The sequence below is a fragment of the Mauremys mutica genome, chromosome 13 (genome assembly GCF_020497125.1).
Source record: "Mauremys mutica isolate MM-2020 ecotype Southern chromosome 13, ASM2049712v1, whole genome shotgun sequence".
In the NCBI taxonomy this organism is placed as follows: Eukaryota; Metazoa; Chordata; order Testudines; family Geoemydidae; genus Mauremys; species Mauremys mutica.
The window spans coordinates 492,605-510,411 of NC_059084.1; the positions used below are offsets into that span (position 1 = coordinate 492,605).

General features: G+C 60.6%; 1 protein-coding gene across 8 annotated transcripts in view; it reads left to right on the forward strand.

The window, feature by feature from the left end:
* Nucleotides 1-17,807, forward strand: part of CDH22 (cadherin 22) — a 162,327-nt gene that overhangs the window by 14,288 nt on the left and 130,232 nt on the right. For all 8 annotated transcript variants that reach the window (XM_044984596.1, XM_044984591.1, XM_044984589.1 and 5 more), the window contains one exon: nucleotides 1,632-1,926. In XM_044984596.1, coding sequence (XP_044840531.1) covers nucleotides 1,632-1,926 — 295 coding nt within the window. The remainder of the gene's footprint in view (nucleotides 1-1,631; nucleotides 1,927-17,807) is intronic.

Below are 17,807 nucleotides of genomic sequence, written 5' to 3' on the forward strand. Positions count from 1 at the left end.
GGGGCCAGGTGAGTGGGTGTTTCCTAGGGATAGCTGAGAAAACAGGTGTATCTGTTGGCTTGGCAGGGGTGTATTTTCCAGGTATTGCCAGTCACGCAGGGGTAATTCCTAGGCGATACCAAGCAGGTGGCTGTATTTCCTGCGTGATGTTGTTTGGCCAGGTGTATTTCCCAGGCAATGCTGGGCAGGTGGGTGTATCTTCTGGGTGATGCTGGGCAGGTGAGTATGTTTCCTGGCAATGCAGGGTGGGAGTGTGTATTTGACATAGACGATAGTATATGAATAGCATGTAAAGTACATTGAATTGTCCAATGTGTGGGCATCTTATTCATGAAATAAATAAATATATAAATTGTATCTAACAAGATAAATATAATGAAGGCATCATAAAAAGAAGCAGGTCCTGGTATAAATTCTTGCTGGTGGAACTGTATGTCTTTAAGGTGGATTATAGAACTGCAGTTTGGAAGATTGAATGGCCCATAAACATTTTCATATTTCATTAGCCGATTAATGGACAGCTCTTTTTTTGGCAACTTTGCTGATTCTCAGCAGAAATTGTGGGGAGTAAATGAATGCATCTGATGAAACCTTTCTGGGGGCCTGTCCATTATGGATTGCCCCAATTAATGCCCGCGCTGCTCTCCTCAGAGATGCATTCTGCCTGTCCAGTTACTGTTAATAGATTTCTCATAAGTGGCTGGATTGTAAAAACCTCATAACTCAGTTTAATGCCACCAATAAAATTATCTCCGGACGCCTGGCCTGGATTCCAGGCGGCTGCAGGGCAAAGGGAGCTGCTGTTTACCCTTTCGCTCCCTCATTCCAAATAGCATCTTAATTAGAAAACGAAGAGGAAATTCTTGGCTACGCAAGCTGCTTTCCTGGGGGGCTGTTTCTGGTGCTGAATTCAGGGTTCATATCGCTGCCAGGATGCTGGGTGGGCATGAAGCTGTCACCGTGTGGGAGGGCTGGCAGCCGTTGGTTTCGAGAGCCAGAGCGTGCACACCAGAGTAGCAGGGCAGCTGGCTTGGGTTTGGAAGGGCAGTGAGCTGGTGTTTACACACATCACAGAGCTGCATGCAGTGACTTGATGCCGCCCATGTGGATGTCTGAGCCTCACAAGCTTTGGGGTGGCTTTGTTCCAGTTGTACCTCCTGTACTGTCAATCACTCTGTCTTTGGGGGCTGCTCTGGCCCATGTGACGGGGGGTCTGAGCTGCACAGAATTATTCTCTCAGTTCTGTGTTAGAAGGGAGCAGAGCAGAGATCTGGTGACAGGCCCAAGGTCACACAGCAAAGCAGTGGCAGAGCTGCGAATTGAACCCAGGTCTTCCGGGTCCCAGCCCAGGACAAGTGCATCGCTTGCTGTTCCCTTCCAAGAGGGACAGGCTGATATGGACTAACTCTTGGCAGTGAAAACCATGCAGCCACCGGGTCCCTGCTCTGCCTGCCCTCCCCACCCAGACTCCTGCTCTAGCCCCTCCCACTCCATGGGCCCAGCTACTGCTCCTCTCTTGCCGGGGTCTCCTCACTGACTTGGCTCTCGCAGCAAGCGTGGCGGCTGTGGCTCCCGCCAGTTCAGTTGCTCTCTCTTAGCACCAACCCTCACCCTCTGTCCTTCCTCTGCAGATCCACTCGGACTCGGATGAGGGGGACGGGTCCATCAAGTACACCATCTCCGGGGAGGGTGCAGGAACCATCTTCCTCATTGACGAGGTCACAGGCGACATCCATGCCACTGAGCGCCTGGACCGGGAGCAGAAGACGTTCTACACGCTGCGGGCACAGGCCCGGGACCGCCAGACCAACCAGCTGCTGGAGCCTGAGTCTGAGTTCATCATCAAGGTGCAGGACATCAACGATAGCGAGCCCCGTTTCCTGGAGGGGCCCTACATCGGCAGCGTGGCCGAGCTGTCCCCCATAGGTAGGTGCCCTGCACCCGCGCTGAGCACAAGGTGATGGGGGCAAGGAGCTGGCAGCCCCTGCTTCCGTCCATTACCCTGAGCTGTCAAACTAGAGTCTTGCCCAGCACAGAATCACTTGTCATAAATCCAGGGATTCCAGCCGCGATTGGAGCCAAGGGGGAAAATAAATAAGGTAGTTTAGGGAAACATTTGAGTAAATCCTCAGTGCTGATGGCCAGCTGGAGGAGCACGTGGGCTTCCCGTGAGCCTGTGCAATGGGAGTGGGCTGAGCTGGGTGCTAACCCCCTGCTTCCCCATCTGAGGTTTCCCCAGTTCTGCTTCAGCTTTCCTCCACACAGGCCGGTCTCTGTTGCTCTCAGGCACTGGGGAGGAGGCCCCAGGCCTTGCTTGAGGCCGGGTCTGCTGCTGGTTAGGATCATATCGAGACTGATATTTATCGCCATGTCTCCTTGCCTCTGGCTGTGTCTGTGGCACCTACGTGCCCAGCTCCCCCTACCCCTGGGATTCCACCTCCCCCATCTGCTAGTGCCTGGCTGCTGTTGCCTGGTCTATTAATTATATTGATTACTTAAAAATGCCCAGTTAACACTCGGAGGTTTGATTGGGGCAGTATTACTAGAATTCCTGTTTAATTGGGAACCCTGACATACACGGTCGCAACACTCACACTTTTATTAACATTGTTAGCAAAGTTTCAAGCCCAGCCAGAAAGGCAGAGATAGCACAGAACGAGCTGAGCCGGCCCTTGCAGAGCAACCTGACGTGTTAGTTCTCCTCACCATCAGCACCATCCCCAGTGGGCGTCATCCCAGGCACGTGGGTGGGATACAGCTGTTATAATATGTTCTAGTGACGCTGCCAGGCCTAATACGTATTCAGGAGGGGCTCAGCCCCTTCCCTGTATTTGTAGTTCCTCACTGTACTAATGCTGGGGTGTTCTTCTCCCATAGGTTATTAATCTCTTTACCTCAAGTTCATTAGCATATATACCCATTAGCTCCCATGGCACTCGTGTGCTCGGACATCTGCCAATGTCTCTAACTAAAACTATCCCAGGCTGGGATAAACCTGCCCCTTGTGGGAACCTGTCAGCAGCTGGGTCCTTGCAGCATGTTACCTTGCGATGCCCTATCCTCTAGGGTTACTCTTGGTTACCTACGTATGCTAAGGCTTTTGCCTTGATTAGTTTAGCTAAGCTATTGTCTTAACGCCTGGAGGCCGTGGGATCATTACTGCCTTACCTGTCCCCCTGTAATGACAGGCTCACTGGGCAGGGGCTGGTGGTACCAGGTTGGGTGCCCACCTTCCCTTGCAGGCTCAGCCCCTGCAGTGTTTAGTTTCCATGAACCTGGCTGTCCCTGGGCTCCAAGAAGCGAATGTAATGGCCCCTGGAAGGTGCTGCTGCTGGAGACTAGGGCATCTCTTCCTCGCCTCTGCCCAGCACCTTGCAGATTGTTGGCTCACTCTCTCTGGTCCTGTCTAGCTGCTGTGTGGCCAGCCGCTCCCTGGCGCTGCTGGCCTGGCAGGTCTGGGTGCGCTGGTGCAGGTGTGCAGCTGAGATGAGTGGAGATGAGCGGCCACTGGAAGAGGCAGGGTCCCTAGAGTCCTTGTCCATGCTTCCTTGTTCCAGTGAGCAGGAGGCTCTGCCTTGCACTGGAGTGTGGGGGTGGAGCCTGCGTCTGGCATTGTGTTTGCATGGCCTCCCCACCTGGGAGGTCCATGTACCCTGGGAACTTAGAACGAAGCCAGGAGAGGGCAGAATGATTATTTCCTCTGCAGGGCCCCATCCTGCACTCCTCACTCAGGCAGAACTCCCACTGATGCCTGTGGAACACAGAAATGGGCCCATAGCCTCTGTCCCCCTGAACTGCTCTGTTGCTCAGGGCCTGTTCATTGTGCACTAGTGTGTTCACTAGTGCAAATTTCTCCTGTGTTGGTCTGTTCATGTCCCTCAGTCCCAACCCATGGTCCTCCTGCCTTTCCATTCTGGGCTCCCCACACAGTCCTGATCTGCAGCCCCCCTGCTGTTGCAGTGCCAAGTCCCATCCCCCAGCTGTGCTGGTCCTGACCTGCTGGACCTGCAGCATCCCCCGCTATATCTGTGCTGCCCTGGCACCCCTCCCCCAGCTCTGCTACTGCATATCAGTCTTGATCCGAGCCCCCATCCTGTTCCATTCCTACCCACCCCACAGCCCTGACCTGCAGCCCCTCTCTCAGCAGCTCTGGTCACAAGCGCCCGCTGAGCAGGGGCCGGCAGTGGTGTTGAACTAAGTACAATTGTTCCGTAATGGAAGAAAACTTCAGCTGATTGGCTCAGACGTGTAAACTCATCCCTGTCGTTTCCTAAGTGAGGCCTAGCACCTCACAACCACACTGCCTCCGCTCCTGTGGTAGCACGTTGTCGGGTCTGGAATGCCGTGCACCAGAGCAGGGTCTGTGCGGGGAGGTTTCCCCGAGCGTGGGGAGAGGGCAGGATAGTGTCGCACTGGGCAGGTGGTTATTGTGCTGTACTGAGTGTTGGATGTAAGGTGGGGGTGGGGACGTGCAATGGGGCAGCAGCAGGGCCTCTGCCCTTTGTCCCTACTTCACGCTGGTAGTGCATTCTGCTGAGCCCTAGAATCCATTCACCCTTTTCCCGCTTTCTGGGTATCGTGCTGCTCCCTGTCTGCGTCGGGCCAGGGGCCTGGGTTGACTGAGGTGGGCAGCAGGCTTGGGGTTGGCAGGCTGTGAGAGGGGAGGTATCCCAGGCAGTGGCACTGCAAATCTCTGCTCTCCAAAGGCGCCTCAAGGCAAAAGACAGGGCCTGCCCAAGCCTGCCCGACATCAAATGGTAAGGCAGGGGATGAAAAGGGGAGAGTGACAGGAGCAAAGGAAGGAGAGAGTGAGAGGACCAGCAGTGAGCAGAACTGAGGAGAAGGCAGGAGAGCGGGAAGAGCCCCCGAGGAGGCTGGCAGCGCAGGGATCATGTGGCACAGGTCGGGCTCCAGCAGGTTTTCCCATCTGGGGGTGTGACAGGCAGTGCCCTGGAAAGGGGCCCAGGCCTGGTTCCTGTGAGCGCCCAAGGAGTTAAGTGCAGCAAGGGAAGGGCTCTCCCTAGGGCCTGGCAGGAAGCCGGAGGGTCAGTCTCTTGCTGTGTTTCCTGGATGCTCTGCTCATTCAGAGCCCTGTGATGGCCTCCAGCACATGTACAGATGTGCAGAAATCATTACACCAGAGAGGCTGCTGCTGACTGAATTCCTCCGGACACGTGGTTTCAGCCCCTGTCAGGAACCCTCTCCTCCTTTGGCCAAGAACACCATCAGTCACAGACCCGGGCTCCTGTACAAATGGAAGGCAGGATGCCGGCAGCGAGGGGAGACTCGCTCCCTCCTTCTCAAAAGGGAGAAGCAATGAAATTAACGTAGTTTGCCTGAGCAACGTTTAAAAAGGGCGGTATTCTCAACTCTGGGTGTTAGACCAGGAGCCCCATGCTTTGAAAATCACTAACAATTACGGAGCTGCCTGATCACAGGCTGATGTGAACAAGACGTATCAAAGGAGACAGTGTCTGTGCAAAATTGGAGATCAGAAGGAGAAAGAAACTCGGTTTCAGAACATGAAAGGAGGCAATTCCTGCAAATTAAAATCCTCAGAAGTGAAAAGTAAAGAGAAGTGTTTGGAGCAGTGTTGGACGTGCCTCTGCTGTGTCGCTCCGGAGGCGGGGACCTGACAGCCAGGAGCCAGCGCTGACTGACAGCCTCTGTCCTGCCGACCCACGGCAGCCCCAAATTAGTGAGTGTGAGCTGGCTTCCTCGTGGCTCCCCCTTCACCGTGGGGCCTCCAGCAGCCTGGCCAGCCCCAAAGGGAAGCAAAGACTGTGGGGAAACCATTCTGGGCCCCAAGGCCAAAACTCTGAAATGTCAGGGCAGGTGCTTCCTCCTCGTCTGCAGCCACCCTGCGCTGGAGAGCAGAACTGAGCTCTGCTGCAGCAGTGTTGGCCTTATGTCCCAGCTGACCCTCAGCTACCAGGAGAGGGGAGAGCTCCCCGTGTGGCAGAGGCGGCCAGCACAGCTGCACAAAGTCCCCCACAGCAGCTGGGGCAGAGATCTGGAGAGTCCATCCAGACAGCCACAGAGAGCTGATGATGATGCCCCTAGGCCCCAGGCCATCCAGCACCCCGGCTTCCTTCCAAGAGCTATACATAGGGCTCAGGTACTGGAGAGACAACCGTCCCGTGTGCTACACCACCGGCAACAGTGTTGGGTCCTGCTTCTGCCAAGCCAGTGACACTGGGAAGCAGCTCCACCTGGGGCACTGCACTTGGGGAGGTGTTTATGGGGGAGCAGCTCCACCGGGGCACTGCACTTGGGGAGGTGTTTATGGGGGAGCAGCTCCACCCGGGGCACTGCACTTGGGGGGAGGTTGGGGGGATTATGGGGGAGCAGCTCTGCCCTGGGCACTGCACAGGGAGCCGGATAACTGGAGTGTGGGGTGTCACGGAGTGTGGGGGAGACAAGGCCCTGCATCCCTGGCTACCTGCGATTCACCAGGACTCTCAGCCAGCCAGTAAACAGAAGGTTTATTTAGATGACAGGAACACAGTCCAAAACAGGTCTTGCCGATACAGACAACAGGACCTGCATAGTTGGGTGAGTGCTGAGGCTGCTGCTGCTAAGGGTGCGCTGAGTTCTCGCAGCTCTGAACAGGGCCACTTGCTGTCTCTGCTAGGAGCCTAAGTTCCCTCTAAGCTGTGAGGCCGGGTGGCCACCCAGCAGGTTATCAAGTGCCACGTACTTCAGGTGTCCCTGCCCACACTTCTCCTGCCCTCTGCTTTGGAGCCCCTTGCCAGCTGCTCCCAGGACCTCCTGCTTGCTGTGTGCACGCGCGCTGATGTCAGGGTGTCCCCCACCCCTGTACCCCATCTCCACAGAGCGGGAGAGGGGACACACATGACAGGGCTCAGGACGGAGGGAGCTTGCTGGCAGCTGTTGCTGTGTCTGAACACACAGGCTTCAGACTGCTGAGTGCCAATCTACTTAAAAGGGCAGCGTACTTAAGGGGACAGCGCGTGTTACACTCTCTCTCTCTCTCTCTCACACACACACGGTGTGTCTGTCTCGCATACGCACACTCGCTCACTGTCTTTCACACTCACCTCCCAACACATACTTGTATCATTGTTGTTCTTACTTGATACTTCTTTCAAAGTGTGGTGTTTTAGTTTTTTGACTGGTCTGTGCGTTTCAAAATTTTGATTTCTCTCTTACACTTAAATTTAATTCTTTGAGTAGTGAGTTCTAAAATGCCCAACTTGCCCTGGCTGGAGTAATTATCCCTATAGTAACTTTTTAAAAATATATATTTTATCTAGGTTTTTTGTTTCTACTGGTGGTGCACATCCGCACATTACCTCAATATGGTGCACATAAGAAAATTCATTCTGCACATGGATGAAAAAAATGTGATGGAATGCTGCAGGCTGGCAGGCCCCAGTGTCTGCGCCTCGTTGGGGTGGGCAGCGGCTGCAATCATCACATCATGGGCAGAGGAGGGTAAGGCAGATGGCACGGAGCAGAGCGTTGTTACTTATAAAGCCACTTCTGCTGCTTTCCCTGCCATCTCTGGGACAAGGGGCTGAGACCCGCACACCAGGGGTAAGTGTGAATGGATCCCATTCCTGACCAGTCTCCAGTGCCCTGGGGACCAGCCAGCAGACCCTGCAGCAGTCCCACTACCATGCGCTGCCTCTCACAGAGAAACTCTTTGCTGAGATGCTCTTGAGAACAGGGGATGGAAGGGCCGTTCTGCACTGACTCAAACCTCTCAGCAGCTCTAGCCCCAGCCTGCGAGCAAGGCCCTACTGCAGGTGCAGCTCTGCACTTTGGGCAGAGGCAAATCCCTGGTGAAGAGGCCTGGGGTGTGCTGAGAAGGCAGGACAGACCCTGTGGGGAACCAGCCAGGTGTCTGGGAACCATGGGAATTAGCAAATGATAAAATCAGCTCAGTTTTGGGCTCCCTTTCCAAGCTCCCCTAGGGCTGATTAACAACTGCCTGCTGCCCCCAGGCCAAAGACAAATCCCACAAAGCCAGAGTCCAAGGGCCCAATCCTGGCATCATCAGAGGCTGTGCACATGTGCGCGGTACCTTGCAGGATCAGCCCATGGCAAAGAGACCCTGGTGAAATAGGCATCCTGTGACTCAGGGACCATGTTTCCCTCCCCCATTTCCCTGGGTAGCAGCAAGTCTCATCAGGCCAGATTAGAGACGATTTGGCTGTGCAGACAAAGCTTGGGGTCAGGCCCTGCCTTTAGCCCAAAGTCAGCTGGCTGCAGAAGTGATTATTGCCAAGAGAAATTGTTTAATCTCCCCACTGGAAGCGGAGAAAAGGGATTTGTTCAGGGTGCAATCAGTGTTTACAGGCCATGCAACAGGTGGCTCTGAATTTTTAATAGAAAGTGCTCAGAACATTGGAGCTTGTCTGGAAGCTCTTTGGCTGGGAGCAACCAGGATCCAGGGCTCTGCACGCTGGAGCAGAGTGGACACAGACCCTAGCTCAGCGCTGGGATCTCTGGGCTGAGGACACACTGCAGACTCTGGAATCTTTTTCAGAGAGTGAGTGTCCTGAGTGCTCTCTGCTCCTGGGGCAGGGGCATGTTCATGGGGCTCCCATGCTGCTTTGGGGCAAACTTTCCCCTCTTCTGTGCCTGTCTGCATGCCCAGGGCGCCCGGACCCCATGCCTGGCTGGAGGCTGTCCCCCACCCCCATGGACCTGTCCTGTAGAAGTCTTTCTCTAAGCGCCCTCCGTAGGCTGCTCTGTTTTGTAGCATTTCATTGCGAGATCCATCTGCAGCTGGGTTAGTTCCTGCCTGCGTGTGGCCGCAGGAGCAAGAGTTCTGAGTCTGCAGTGAAATTCCCTCTGGGCCGGGCTCTGCATTCTACCAAAACAGGCCATTCTTGGGGATGCAGGAGGCTTGTTTCTGCTCCGATAATCTTTCAGCACTGGGGTTTGTTTCCTTCCCTGACATGCCGCCCACTTGCTCCTGGGAGGCACTAGCCGCTTCACCTGTTGGAGCAAGAAGAGAGAACGCTGAAAATTTTATCATTTAAAAAATCTTGGTGGTGGCTGCTGCTGTGCCCAGGCCTGGGCCATGTGAGTGCCACGTCTGTAGACAGCTCTGCCCAGTAAATTCTGCCTTCAGGACACAGTCTCCATCTCTGTCTTAGAGAGTGAGAATAATCCACAGCTGTTCTGGGGCTGACCAGAGAATTTCACATGAAAAACCAAAGTGCAGCTCTGCAAGCAGTTAAAGGGGCCAGACCCTGTCTGGGCCGACCCTCTGCCCTGTGTGACCAGAGTGGAGAGCCAGAGGCCTCGGCTGCTATTTGGGGCCAGAATTGTAGCTTGTGAATGGATGCAGTGTGGGGAAAGACTTGGGGTAGCCATGAAGTGCCTGCCATGCCCGTTGTTCATGGGACCATGGAGTTCAGCAGCAGGCCTTGAGACTAGCCAAGAGGGTGGACCGTGGCGGTCCCTGCCAGGGAAGGGGCACTTTGTCACCACCGTTACAGAGACTTTCGTTCTGCCTTTCTCATTAGGTGCCAGGGCTGTTTTGAGCTGTGATGAAGAAGATGCTCTCAGTGTGTCTCTGCCAGACTCTGTCTCTTTCTTCCATACACCTGAGAACCTCACAGCTCTGTTGGGCCAGTGGCAGCCCTGCTCCTGGCCGAAGCTTCCTTCTGCTCCCTGAATCAGGACATTAGATTTCATCTCCCTTCTTCCCTGCCCAGCTGTGACTGTGGTGCTGCCACTCAGGATTGATGCACAGTGCCCTGGGAGTGCAGCCGTCACAGCAGGCAGGGCCGGCAGCTGAGACCCTGCTGTAGGTCGGTCCCAGGAGTCTCCCGCTTGGGGCAGATGGTTCCTGGGGCTGGTATGGGAGGTCTTGGCTAGGTAGAAAAGGGAGGCCAATCAGGTAGCATGGGCCTTTTCCACACAAAGCTGTGATGATTATGTCGACGAGACTGCGAGATGAAATTCTGCAGCAAGGCAGGACCGGGAGCAGGTGCTGGGCCCTCAGGGTGGGGAGTGGGAGAGGGGGCTGCATTGCTGAGGTGGACAGGGAGCAGACGCTCATTACTCGGGGTGGGGGGCTGTGTTGCTGAGGTGGGCAGGGAGCAGACGCTCATTACTCGGGGTGGGGGGCTGTGTTGCTGAGGTGGGCAGGGAGCAGGCGCTGGGTGCTTGGGGTGGGGGGCTGTGTTGCTGGGATGGGCAGGGAGCAGGCGCTGGGTGCTCGGGGCGGGGGCTGTGTTGCTGGGATGGGCAGGGAGCAGGCGCTGGGTGCTCGGGGCGGGGGCTGTGTTGCGGGGGTGGGCAGGGAGCAGGCGCTGGGTGCTCGGGGCGGGGGCTGTGTTGCTGAGGTGGGCAGGGAGCAGGCGCTGGGTGCTTGGGGCGGGGGCTGTGTTGCTGGGATGGGCAGGGAGCAGGCGCTGGGTGCTCGGGGGGGGGGCTGTGTTGCTGGGATGGGCAGGGAGCAGGCACTGGGTGCTTGGGGCGGGGGCTGTGTTGCTGGGATGGGCAGGGAGCAGGCGCTGGGTGCTCGGGGCAGGGGCTGTGTTGCTGGGATGGGCAGGGAGCAGGCGCTGGGTGCTCGGGGTGGGGACTGTGTTGCTGAGGTGGGCAGGGAGCAGGCGCTGGGTGCTTGGGGTGGGGGCTGTGTTGCTGAGGTGGGCAGGGAGCAGGCGCTGGGTGCTCGGGGTGGGGGCTGTGTTGCTGAGGTGGGCAGGGAGCAGGTGCTGGGTGCTCGGGGTGGGGGCTGTGTTGCTGGGATGGGCAGGGAGCAGGCGCTGGGTGCTCGGGGTGGGGGGCTGTGTTGCTGGGATGAGCAGGGAGCAGGCGCTGGGTGCTCGGGGCGCGGGCTGTGTTGCTGAGGTGGGCAGGGAGCAGGCGCTGGGTGCTCGGGATGGGGGGCTGTGTTGCTGGGATGGGCAGGGAGCAGGCGCTGGGTGCTCGGGGCGGGGGCTGTGTTGCTGGGATGGGCAGGGAGCAGGCGCTGGGTGCTCGGGGCGGGGGGCTGTGTTGCTGGGATGGGCAGGGAGCAGGCGCTGGGTGCTTGGGGCGGGGGCTGTGTTGCTGAGGTGGGCAGAGAGCAGACGCTCATTACTCGGGGCGGGGGCTGTGTTGCTGGGATGGGCAGGGAGCAGGAGCTGGGTGCTCGGGGCGGGGGCTGTGTTGCTGAGGGGGGCGGGGAGCAGGAGCTGGGTGCTCGGGGCGGGGGCTGTGTTGCTGAGATGGGCAGGGAGCAGGCGCTGGGTGCTCGGGGTGGGGGCTGTGTTGCTGGGATGGGCAGGGAGCAGACGCTCATTACTCGGGGCGGTGGCTGTGTTGCTGAGATGGGCAGGGAGCAGGCGCTGGGTGCTCGGGGCGGGGGCTGTGTTGCTGGGATGGGCAGGGAGCAGGCGCTGGGTGCTCGGGGTGGGGGCTGTGTTGCTGGGATGGGCAGGGAGCAGGCGCTGGGTGCTTGGGGCGGGGGCTGTGTTGCTGAGGTGGGCAGGGAGCAGGCGCTGGGTGCTCGGGGCGGGGGCTGTGTTGCTGAGGTGGGCAGGGAGCAGACGCTCATTACTCGGGGCGGGGGCTGTGTTGCTGGGATGGGCAGGGAGCAGGCGCTGGGTGCTCGGGGCGGGGGCTGTGTTGCTGAGGTGGGCAGGGAGCAGGCGCTGGGTGCTCGGGGTGGGGGGCTGTGTTGCTGGGATGGGCAGGGAGCAGGCGCTGGGTGCTTAGGGCGGGTGCTGTGTTGCTGAGGTGGGCAGGGAGCAGGCGCTTGGAGCTCGGGTCGGGGGCTGTGTTGCTGGGATGGGCAGGGAGCAGGTGCTGGGTGCTCGGGGTGGGGGCTGTGTTGCTGAGGTGGGCAGGGAGCAGGCGCTGGGTGCTCGGGGCGGGGGCTGTGTTGCTGAGGTGGGCAGGGAGCAGGCGCTGGGTGCTCGGGGCGGGGGCTGTGTTGCTGGGATGGGCAGGGAGCAGGCGCTGGGTGCTCGGGGTGGGGGCTGTGTTGCTGGGATGGGCAGGGAGCAGGCGCTGGGTGCTCGGGGTGGGGGCTGTGTTGCTGAGGTGGGCAGGGAGCAGACGCTCATTACTCGGGGCGGGGCTGTGTTGCGGGGCTGGGCAGGGAGCAGGCGCTGGGTGCTCGGGGCGGGGGCTGTGTTGCTGAGGTGGGCAGGGAGCAGGCGCTGGGTGCTCGGGATGGGGGGCTGTGTTGCTGGGATGGGCAGGGAGCAGGCGCTGGGTGCTCGGGGCGGGGGCTGTGTTGCTGAGGTGGGCAGGGAGCAGGCGCTGGGTGCTCGGGGCGGGGGCTGTGTTGCTGAGGTGGGCAGGGAGCAGGCGCTGGGTGCTCGGGTTGGGGGCTGTGTTGCTGGGATGGGCAGGGAGCAGGCGCTGGGTGCTCGGGGCGGTGGCTGTGTTGCTGGGATGGGCAGGGAGCAGGCGCTGGGTGCTCGGGGCGGGGGGCTGTGTTGCTGGGATGGGCAGGGAGCAGGCGCTGTGTGCTGGGGGGGGGGGCTGTGTTGCTGAGGTGGGCAGGGAGCAGACGCTCATTACTCGGGGCGGGGGCTGTGTTGCTGGGATGGGCAGGGAGCAGGAGCTGGGTGCTCGGGGCGGGGGCTGTGTTGCTGAGGTGGGCAGGGAGCAGGCGCTGGGTGCTCGGGGCGGGGGCTGTGTTGCTGAGGTGGGCAGGGAGCAGGCGCTGGGTGCTCGGGGTGGGGGCTGTGTTGCTGAGGTGGGCAGGGAGCAGACGCTCATTACTCGGGGCGGGGGCTGTGTTGCTGGGATGGGCAGGGAGCAGGCGCTGGGTGCTTGGGGCGGGGGCTGTGTTGCTGAGGTGGGCAGGGAGCAGGCGCTGGGTGCTCGGGGCGGGGGCTGTGTTGCTGAGGTGGGCAGGGAGCAGACGCTCATTACTCGGGGCGGGGGCTGTGTTGCTGAGGTGGGCAGGGAGCAGGCGCTGGGTGCTCGGGGCGGGGGCTGTGTTGCTGGGATGGGCAGGGAGCAGGCGCTGGGTGCTCGGGGTGGGGGCTGTGTTGCTGAGGTGGGCAGGGAGCAGGCGCTGGGTGCTCAGGGCGGGGGCTGTGTTGCTGAGGTGGGCAGGGAGCAGGCGCTGGGTGCTCGGGGTGGGGGCTGTGTTGCTGGGATGGGCAGGGAGCAGGCGCTGGGTGCTCGGGGCGGGGGCTGTGTTGCTGAGGTGGGCAGGAAGCAGGTGCTCGGGGCGGGGGCTGTGTTGCTGAGGTGGGCAGGGAGCAGGCGCTGGGTGCTCGGGGCGGGGGCTGTGTTGCTGAGGTGGGCAGGGAGCAGGCGCTGGGTGCTCGGGGCGGGAGCTGTGTTGCTGGGATGGGCAGGGAGCAGGCGCTGGATGCTTGGGGTGGGGGGCTGTGTTGCTGAGGTGGGCAGGGAGCAGGCGCTGGGTGCTTGGGGCGGGGGCTGTGTTGCAGAGTTGGGCAGGGAGCAGGCGCTGGGTGCTTGGGGCGGGGGGCTGTGTTGCTGAGGTGGGCAGGGAGCAGGAGCTGGGTGCTTGGGGGGGGGGGCTGTGTTGCTGAGGTGGGCAGGGAGCAGGCGCTGGGTGCTTGGGGCGGGGGCTGTGTTGCTGGGATGGGCAGGGAGCAGGCGCTGGGTGCTTGGGGCGGGGGCTGTGTTGCTGGGATGGGCAGGGAGCAGGCGCTGGGTGCTCGGGGAGGGGGCTGTGTTGCTGAGGTGGGCAGGGAGCAGGCGCTGGGTGCTTGGGGCGGGGGCTGTGTTGCTGGGATGGGCAGGGAGCAGGCGCTGGGTGCTCGGGGGTGGGGCTGTGTTGCTGAGGTGGGCAGGGAGCAGGCGCTGGGTGCTTGGGGCGGGGGGCTGTGTTGCTGAGGTGGGCAGGGAGCAGGCGCTGGGTGCTCGGGGTGGGGGCTGTGTTGCTGGGATGGGCAGGGAGCAGGCGCTGGGTGCTCGGGGCGGGGGCTGTGTTGCTGAGGTGGGCAGGGAGCAGGCGCTGGGTGCTCGGGGCGGGGGCTGTGTTGCTGAGGTGGGCAGGGAGCAGGCGCTGGGTGCTCGGGGCGGGGGCTGTGTTGCTGAGATGGGCAGGGAGCAGGCGCTGGGTGCTCGGGGCGGGGGCTGTGTTGTTGGGATGGGCAGGGAGCAGGCGCTGGGTGCTCGGGGCGGGGGCTGTGTTGCTGGGATGGGCAGGGAGCAGGCGCTGGGTGCTCGGGGCGGGGGCTGTGTTGCTGGGATGGGCAGGGAGCAGGCGCTGGGTGCTCGGGGCGGGGGCTGTGTTGCTGAGGTGGGCAGGGAGCAGGCGCTGGGTGCTCGGGGCGGGGGCTGTGTTGCTGAGGTGGGCAGGGAGCAGGCGCTGGGTGCTCGGGGCGGGGGCTGTGTTGCTGGGATGGGCAGGGAGCAGGCGCTGGGTGCTCGGGGCGGGGGCTGTGTTGCTGGGATGGGCAGGGAGCAGGCGCTGGGTGCTCGGGGCGGGGGCTGTGTTGCTGGGATGGGCAGGGAGCAGGCGCTGGGTGCTCGGGGCGGGGGCTGTGTTGCTGAGATGGGCAGGGAGCAGGCGCTGGGTGCTCGGGGCGGTGGCTGTGTTGCTGAGATGTGCTGCCATTCTGGATCAGCTGGTGGTCTGGAGTTCGTGTTTTCATGCCGGGCATGCCCTATGCCGGGCTATGGAATGTTTATATCAGCTGTAGCTACTTGGGCATCCAAAATCAGCAAGGGGCTGAAACTGACGTGGCAGCCAGCATGCAGGTCTGCTCCCTCTTCCACCAGCCCAGCTGTCGTCTTGCCTAGAGCCAGGTGCTCCTTTGTGGGGGCTGGTCTGCGCCAGGCATCAGGCCAGCTGAGACATGGTGTGGGTGGCAATAAAAGGAAGAGGATGAGGAGCTGGGGGCTGACCCTCAAGGGACTCCATGTTGTGGAGATCTGGGAGCAATGGACCGTGCTGCGCCCCTGGGATCAGCCTCGCCGGAAGAACTAAACCAGCTGAATGTGGTTGCTCTCGCCCCTGCCAGGTCTGTGATGGGTCAGCAGCATGCCAGGGCCTGTGGGATCAGCTGCTGTCCGTCAGCATGAGCAGCACTGTCTGTGCTCTGGCGGCCCAGTGGCAGGGGGTAGCCGTGTCTGAGGTGGCTCGGTGGCTAGCATGCTGAGAAATGGAAGATGGGAGGCTGGGTGCTGGTTTGCAAGGCAGGGTGTGTCAGGTGATGGCTCCCTGAGTGCTGGGTGGTGTGAGAAAGCTCTGTTAGGTCTGTGCCGGGGTACTCAGGGGCTCGATCCAGGTTGCCCACAGTAGCCAAGAGCTTAGAGAGCTCGAATGGTCCAAGCTGGGAGAAGGACGTTGTGTGCCGTGTGGCTCCATGTTCAGTGGCTGGTGCCCAAAGAGGCCATCCCGGGGCGGGACCCTGCTTTCAGAGCCACCTCTCCCCCTGCCCCCCTCCAGCACGTTTCCAGCTTGCTGGGTCTCTGTCCCCAGCAGCTGGGGGTCAGCGGACTACTCCCTGCCCGGACCCAGCATGCTCTGCCCCTGATCAAGGAGCAGGCCGCTGCTGCCTCCCAGCCAGGTTCTCAGGTAGAAGCGGCTCCGTCCTGATCCCGGACTGACTGCCAGGAGAGTGGCCGAACGTGCTGGGGGTGGTGGTGGAGGGGGGCACACGGAGAGAAGGCCAATCTGCGGGGGCACTTCCCCCCCCCATGTCCCCCCTACATGTCCCCTCTGAGTGGAACGCAGCAGCTACTACACTGGGAAAGGGGTGTGGGGAGGGGGACTCGGTGGCCTCTTGCATAGCGGGGCAGAGTCCTGCAGGGATTCCTTGTGCTGGAGCCTGACCTCACCTGCGCAGGGCCTTCCCTCCCACCCTGCCATGGCAGGAGCAAGGTGATGGGAACTAGCCTGTGCCAGGAGCTGGGCTATCGCGAGTGCATCCTTTGGGCTGGTCATAGTCAGGACGGGGCTGGGAGGGGAGGGCTCGGGGCCGTGGGCGTGGGGCACTCTGCATTCTGCATGGATCTGATGCATTCACCCTCGGCTGGCATCTGGACTGGCGTGTGCAGGTCCCTTTCCAGCCTGCCGGGTCCTTGTGGGTTCTGAGCGGGGCCTGTTTGCTTTCCGTTTGTAGCTAAATGCCGCCAGAGCGAGAGGCATAGTCAGCGGCGTCAGTCCAGAGTGTGCTGCGAACGGAGGTCGCAGGCTTCCAGGAGTGCTGAGAGAGGAAGGGCCGGAGGAGGCGGGAGAGGCAGGGAGGTGTGCGTGTTAAGCCCAGAACTGGGCTCTGAGACGCGCTGCAGTCCCTGCGCTAAACGCCAGGCACGTCCCCAGAGTGGAGGATCTAGGGGAAGGGCGAGCGCCTGGGAGCCTGAGGGCAGGTGCTTTGGAGACTCTCCCATCCCTGCTCGCTGCCAGTGCGGGTGGGAAGAACAGGTGTTTGGGGCAGGGGGCCGAGCTGGGCCAGCGCTCCAGGGGCGGGGACTGGCTGGGCCGCTAGAGAGCTCAGCCCCGCCCCAGGGCATGGGGGGAAGGATTTTCCTTACTCCTTCCCCTCACCACAAGCTCTGCCAACAGCTGCCAGGCGTGAGCCCCCCAGACAGGTCCTAGCCCTTTCTTCAGCCAGCCAGAACCCTCCCTCCTGGCTTACAGCAGTGGTGCACAGCACCCTACGGGGCCAGCCACGCAGCCGGCGGCAGTGCTGCGCACGCCCAGCTTGGCCGAGCAGTGCATGGCGGGCTGCGGGGGAGGGCCATGGCAGAGCAGAGGCCCAGCTGGGCTTCGCCACGGCTGGCAGTGCCAGCCTCCCACTGTCTGCCCCGGCCTAGCAGTACTTTCTAGAGCACTGTTTAGTGATTGGTGTACAAGGAGAGGCACAGGAGCAGATCAGAACAAGCTCCGCGCAGAGGAGATGCTTCCCGTAAAGCAAACCCTCTATCAGCGAGAGAGCCCCAGAGGAGGGATAATGCTCACAGGTGCCCCCCTGCACGCGCTCAGGTGGGCTGCAGGGAAGTGGAGAAGCTGCCAGGCAGCAGCCAAGTGGCAGCTTCCCTTGCTTGTGCCTCGCAGATTGCTGCTGTCCTCTGGGGCTGTATCCGTGTCCTAGCTGCTCCCCTAAGGGTGGCTGTGGATGCAGACGTGCCTCTCTCAGGTTACAGCTGGTTGCATTGCTGCAGGAAGGTGCCTCCAGCAGCTTCGTGTCTCTCACGGGCACCAGCGTGACAGGGGCAAGCATGGGAATTGCCTGTGGCTGGGCAACGTGTGCGCAACAGCCTGGCTTGATGGGAGGTGGTTGCGTGCAGCTCCCTGGAGGAGGGCTTGGCAGCTGACCCTTCGCTTACGGGGCTCGGTGGGAACAGCCCTGAGAATCCCGTTGCTGGAGACACTGCGTGTTAATCTGCACTGATTTCCTCAAGCAGAGCTGGACACAATTCCTCTGCCGGCTGGGTGCTAAGAGGAGACCCTCCCCAAGTTGCTAATCCTGGCTTCCTGCAGGCCAGAGTAGAGATTAATTGTGCCGCAGCATTTCATGGCTTCAGAATTAAGGGCTGCGTTATCTCCCCACACAGCTCTACAGAGATTGCTCTTGGTGCTGGGCCAGTGACTCCGACAGCACTTTCTGGGGGCACTGGCAGCCAGCACGCTGCTGGGCACCCTTCCGCAGCCAGCCCCCAAGGAGCATGGCCACCTGGGCAAGCGCTCGCTTTGTAAAGACGTCGTGTGGGGAGGGTGTTTATTCCTCTGGTGCCATTGCGGGGTCTGTTGTTCCAGAACAGAACCAGGGTGAAGGGATCTAGTAGAAGAATGCCATTGTAGAATGGGCCCCTGACAAAGAGGGGTCCCCCAGCCCGGGCTCTCAACAGGAAGTACACAGTCTTTCCAGTCTGCGGTGGCAGACTTGCACCTT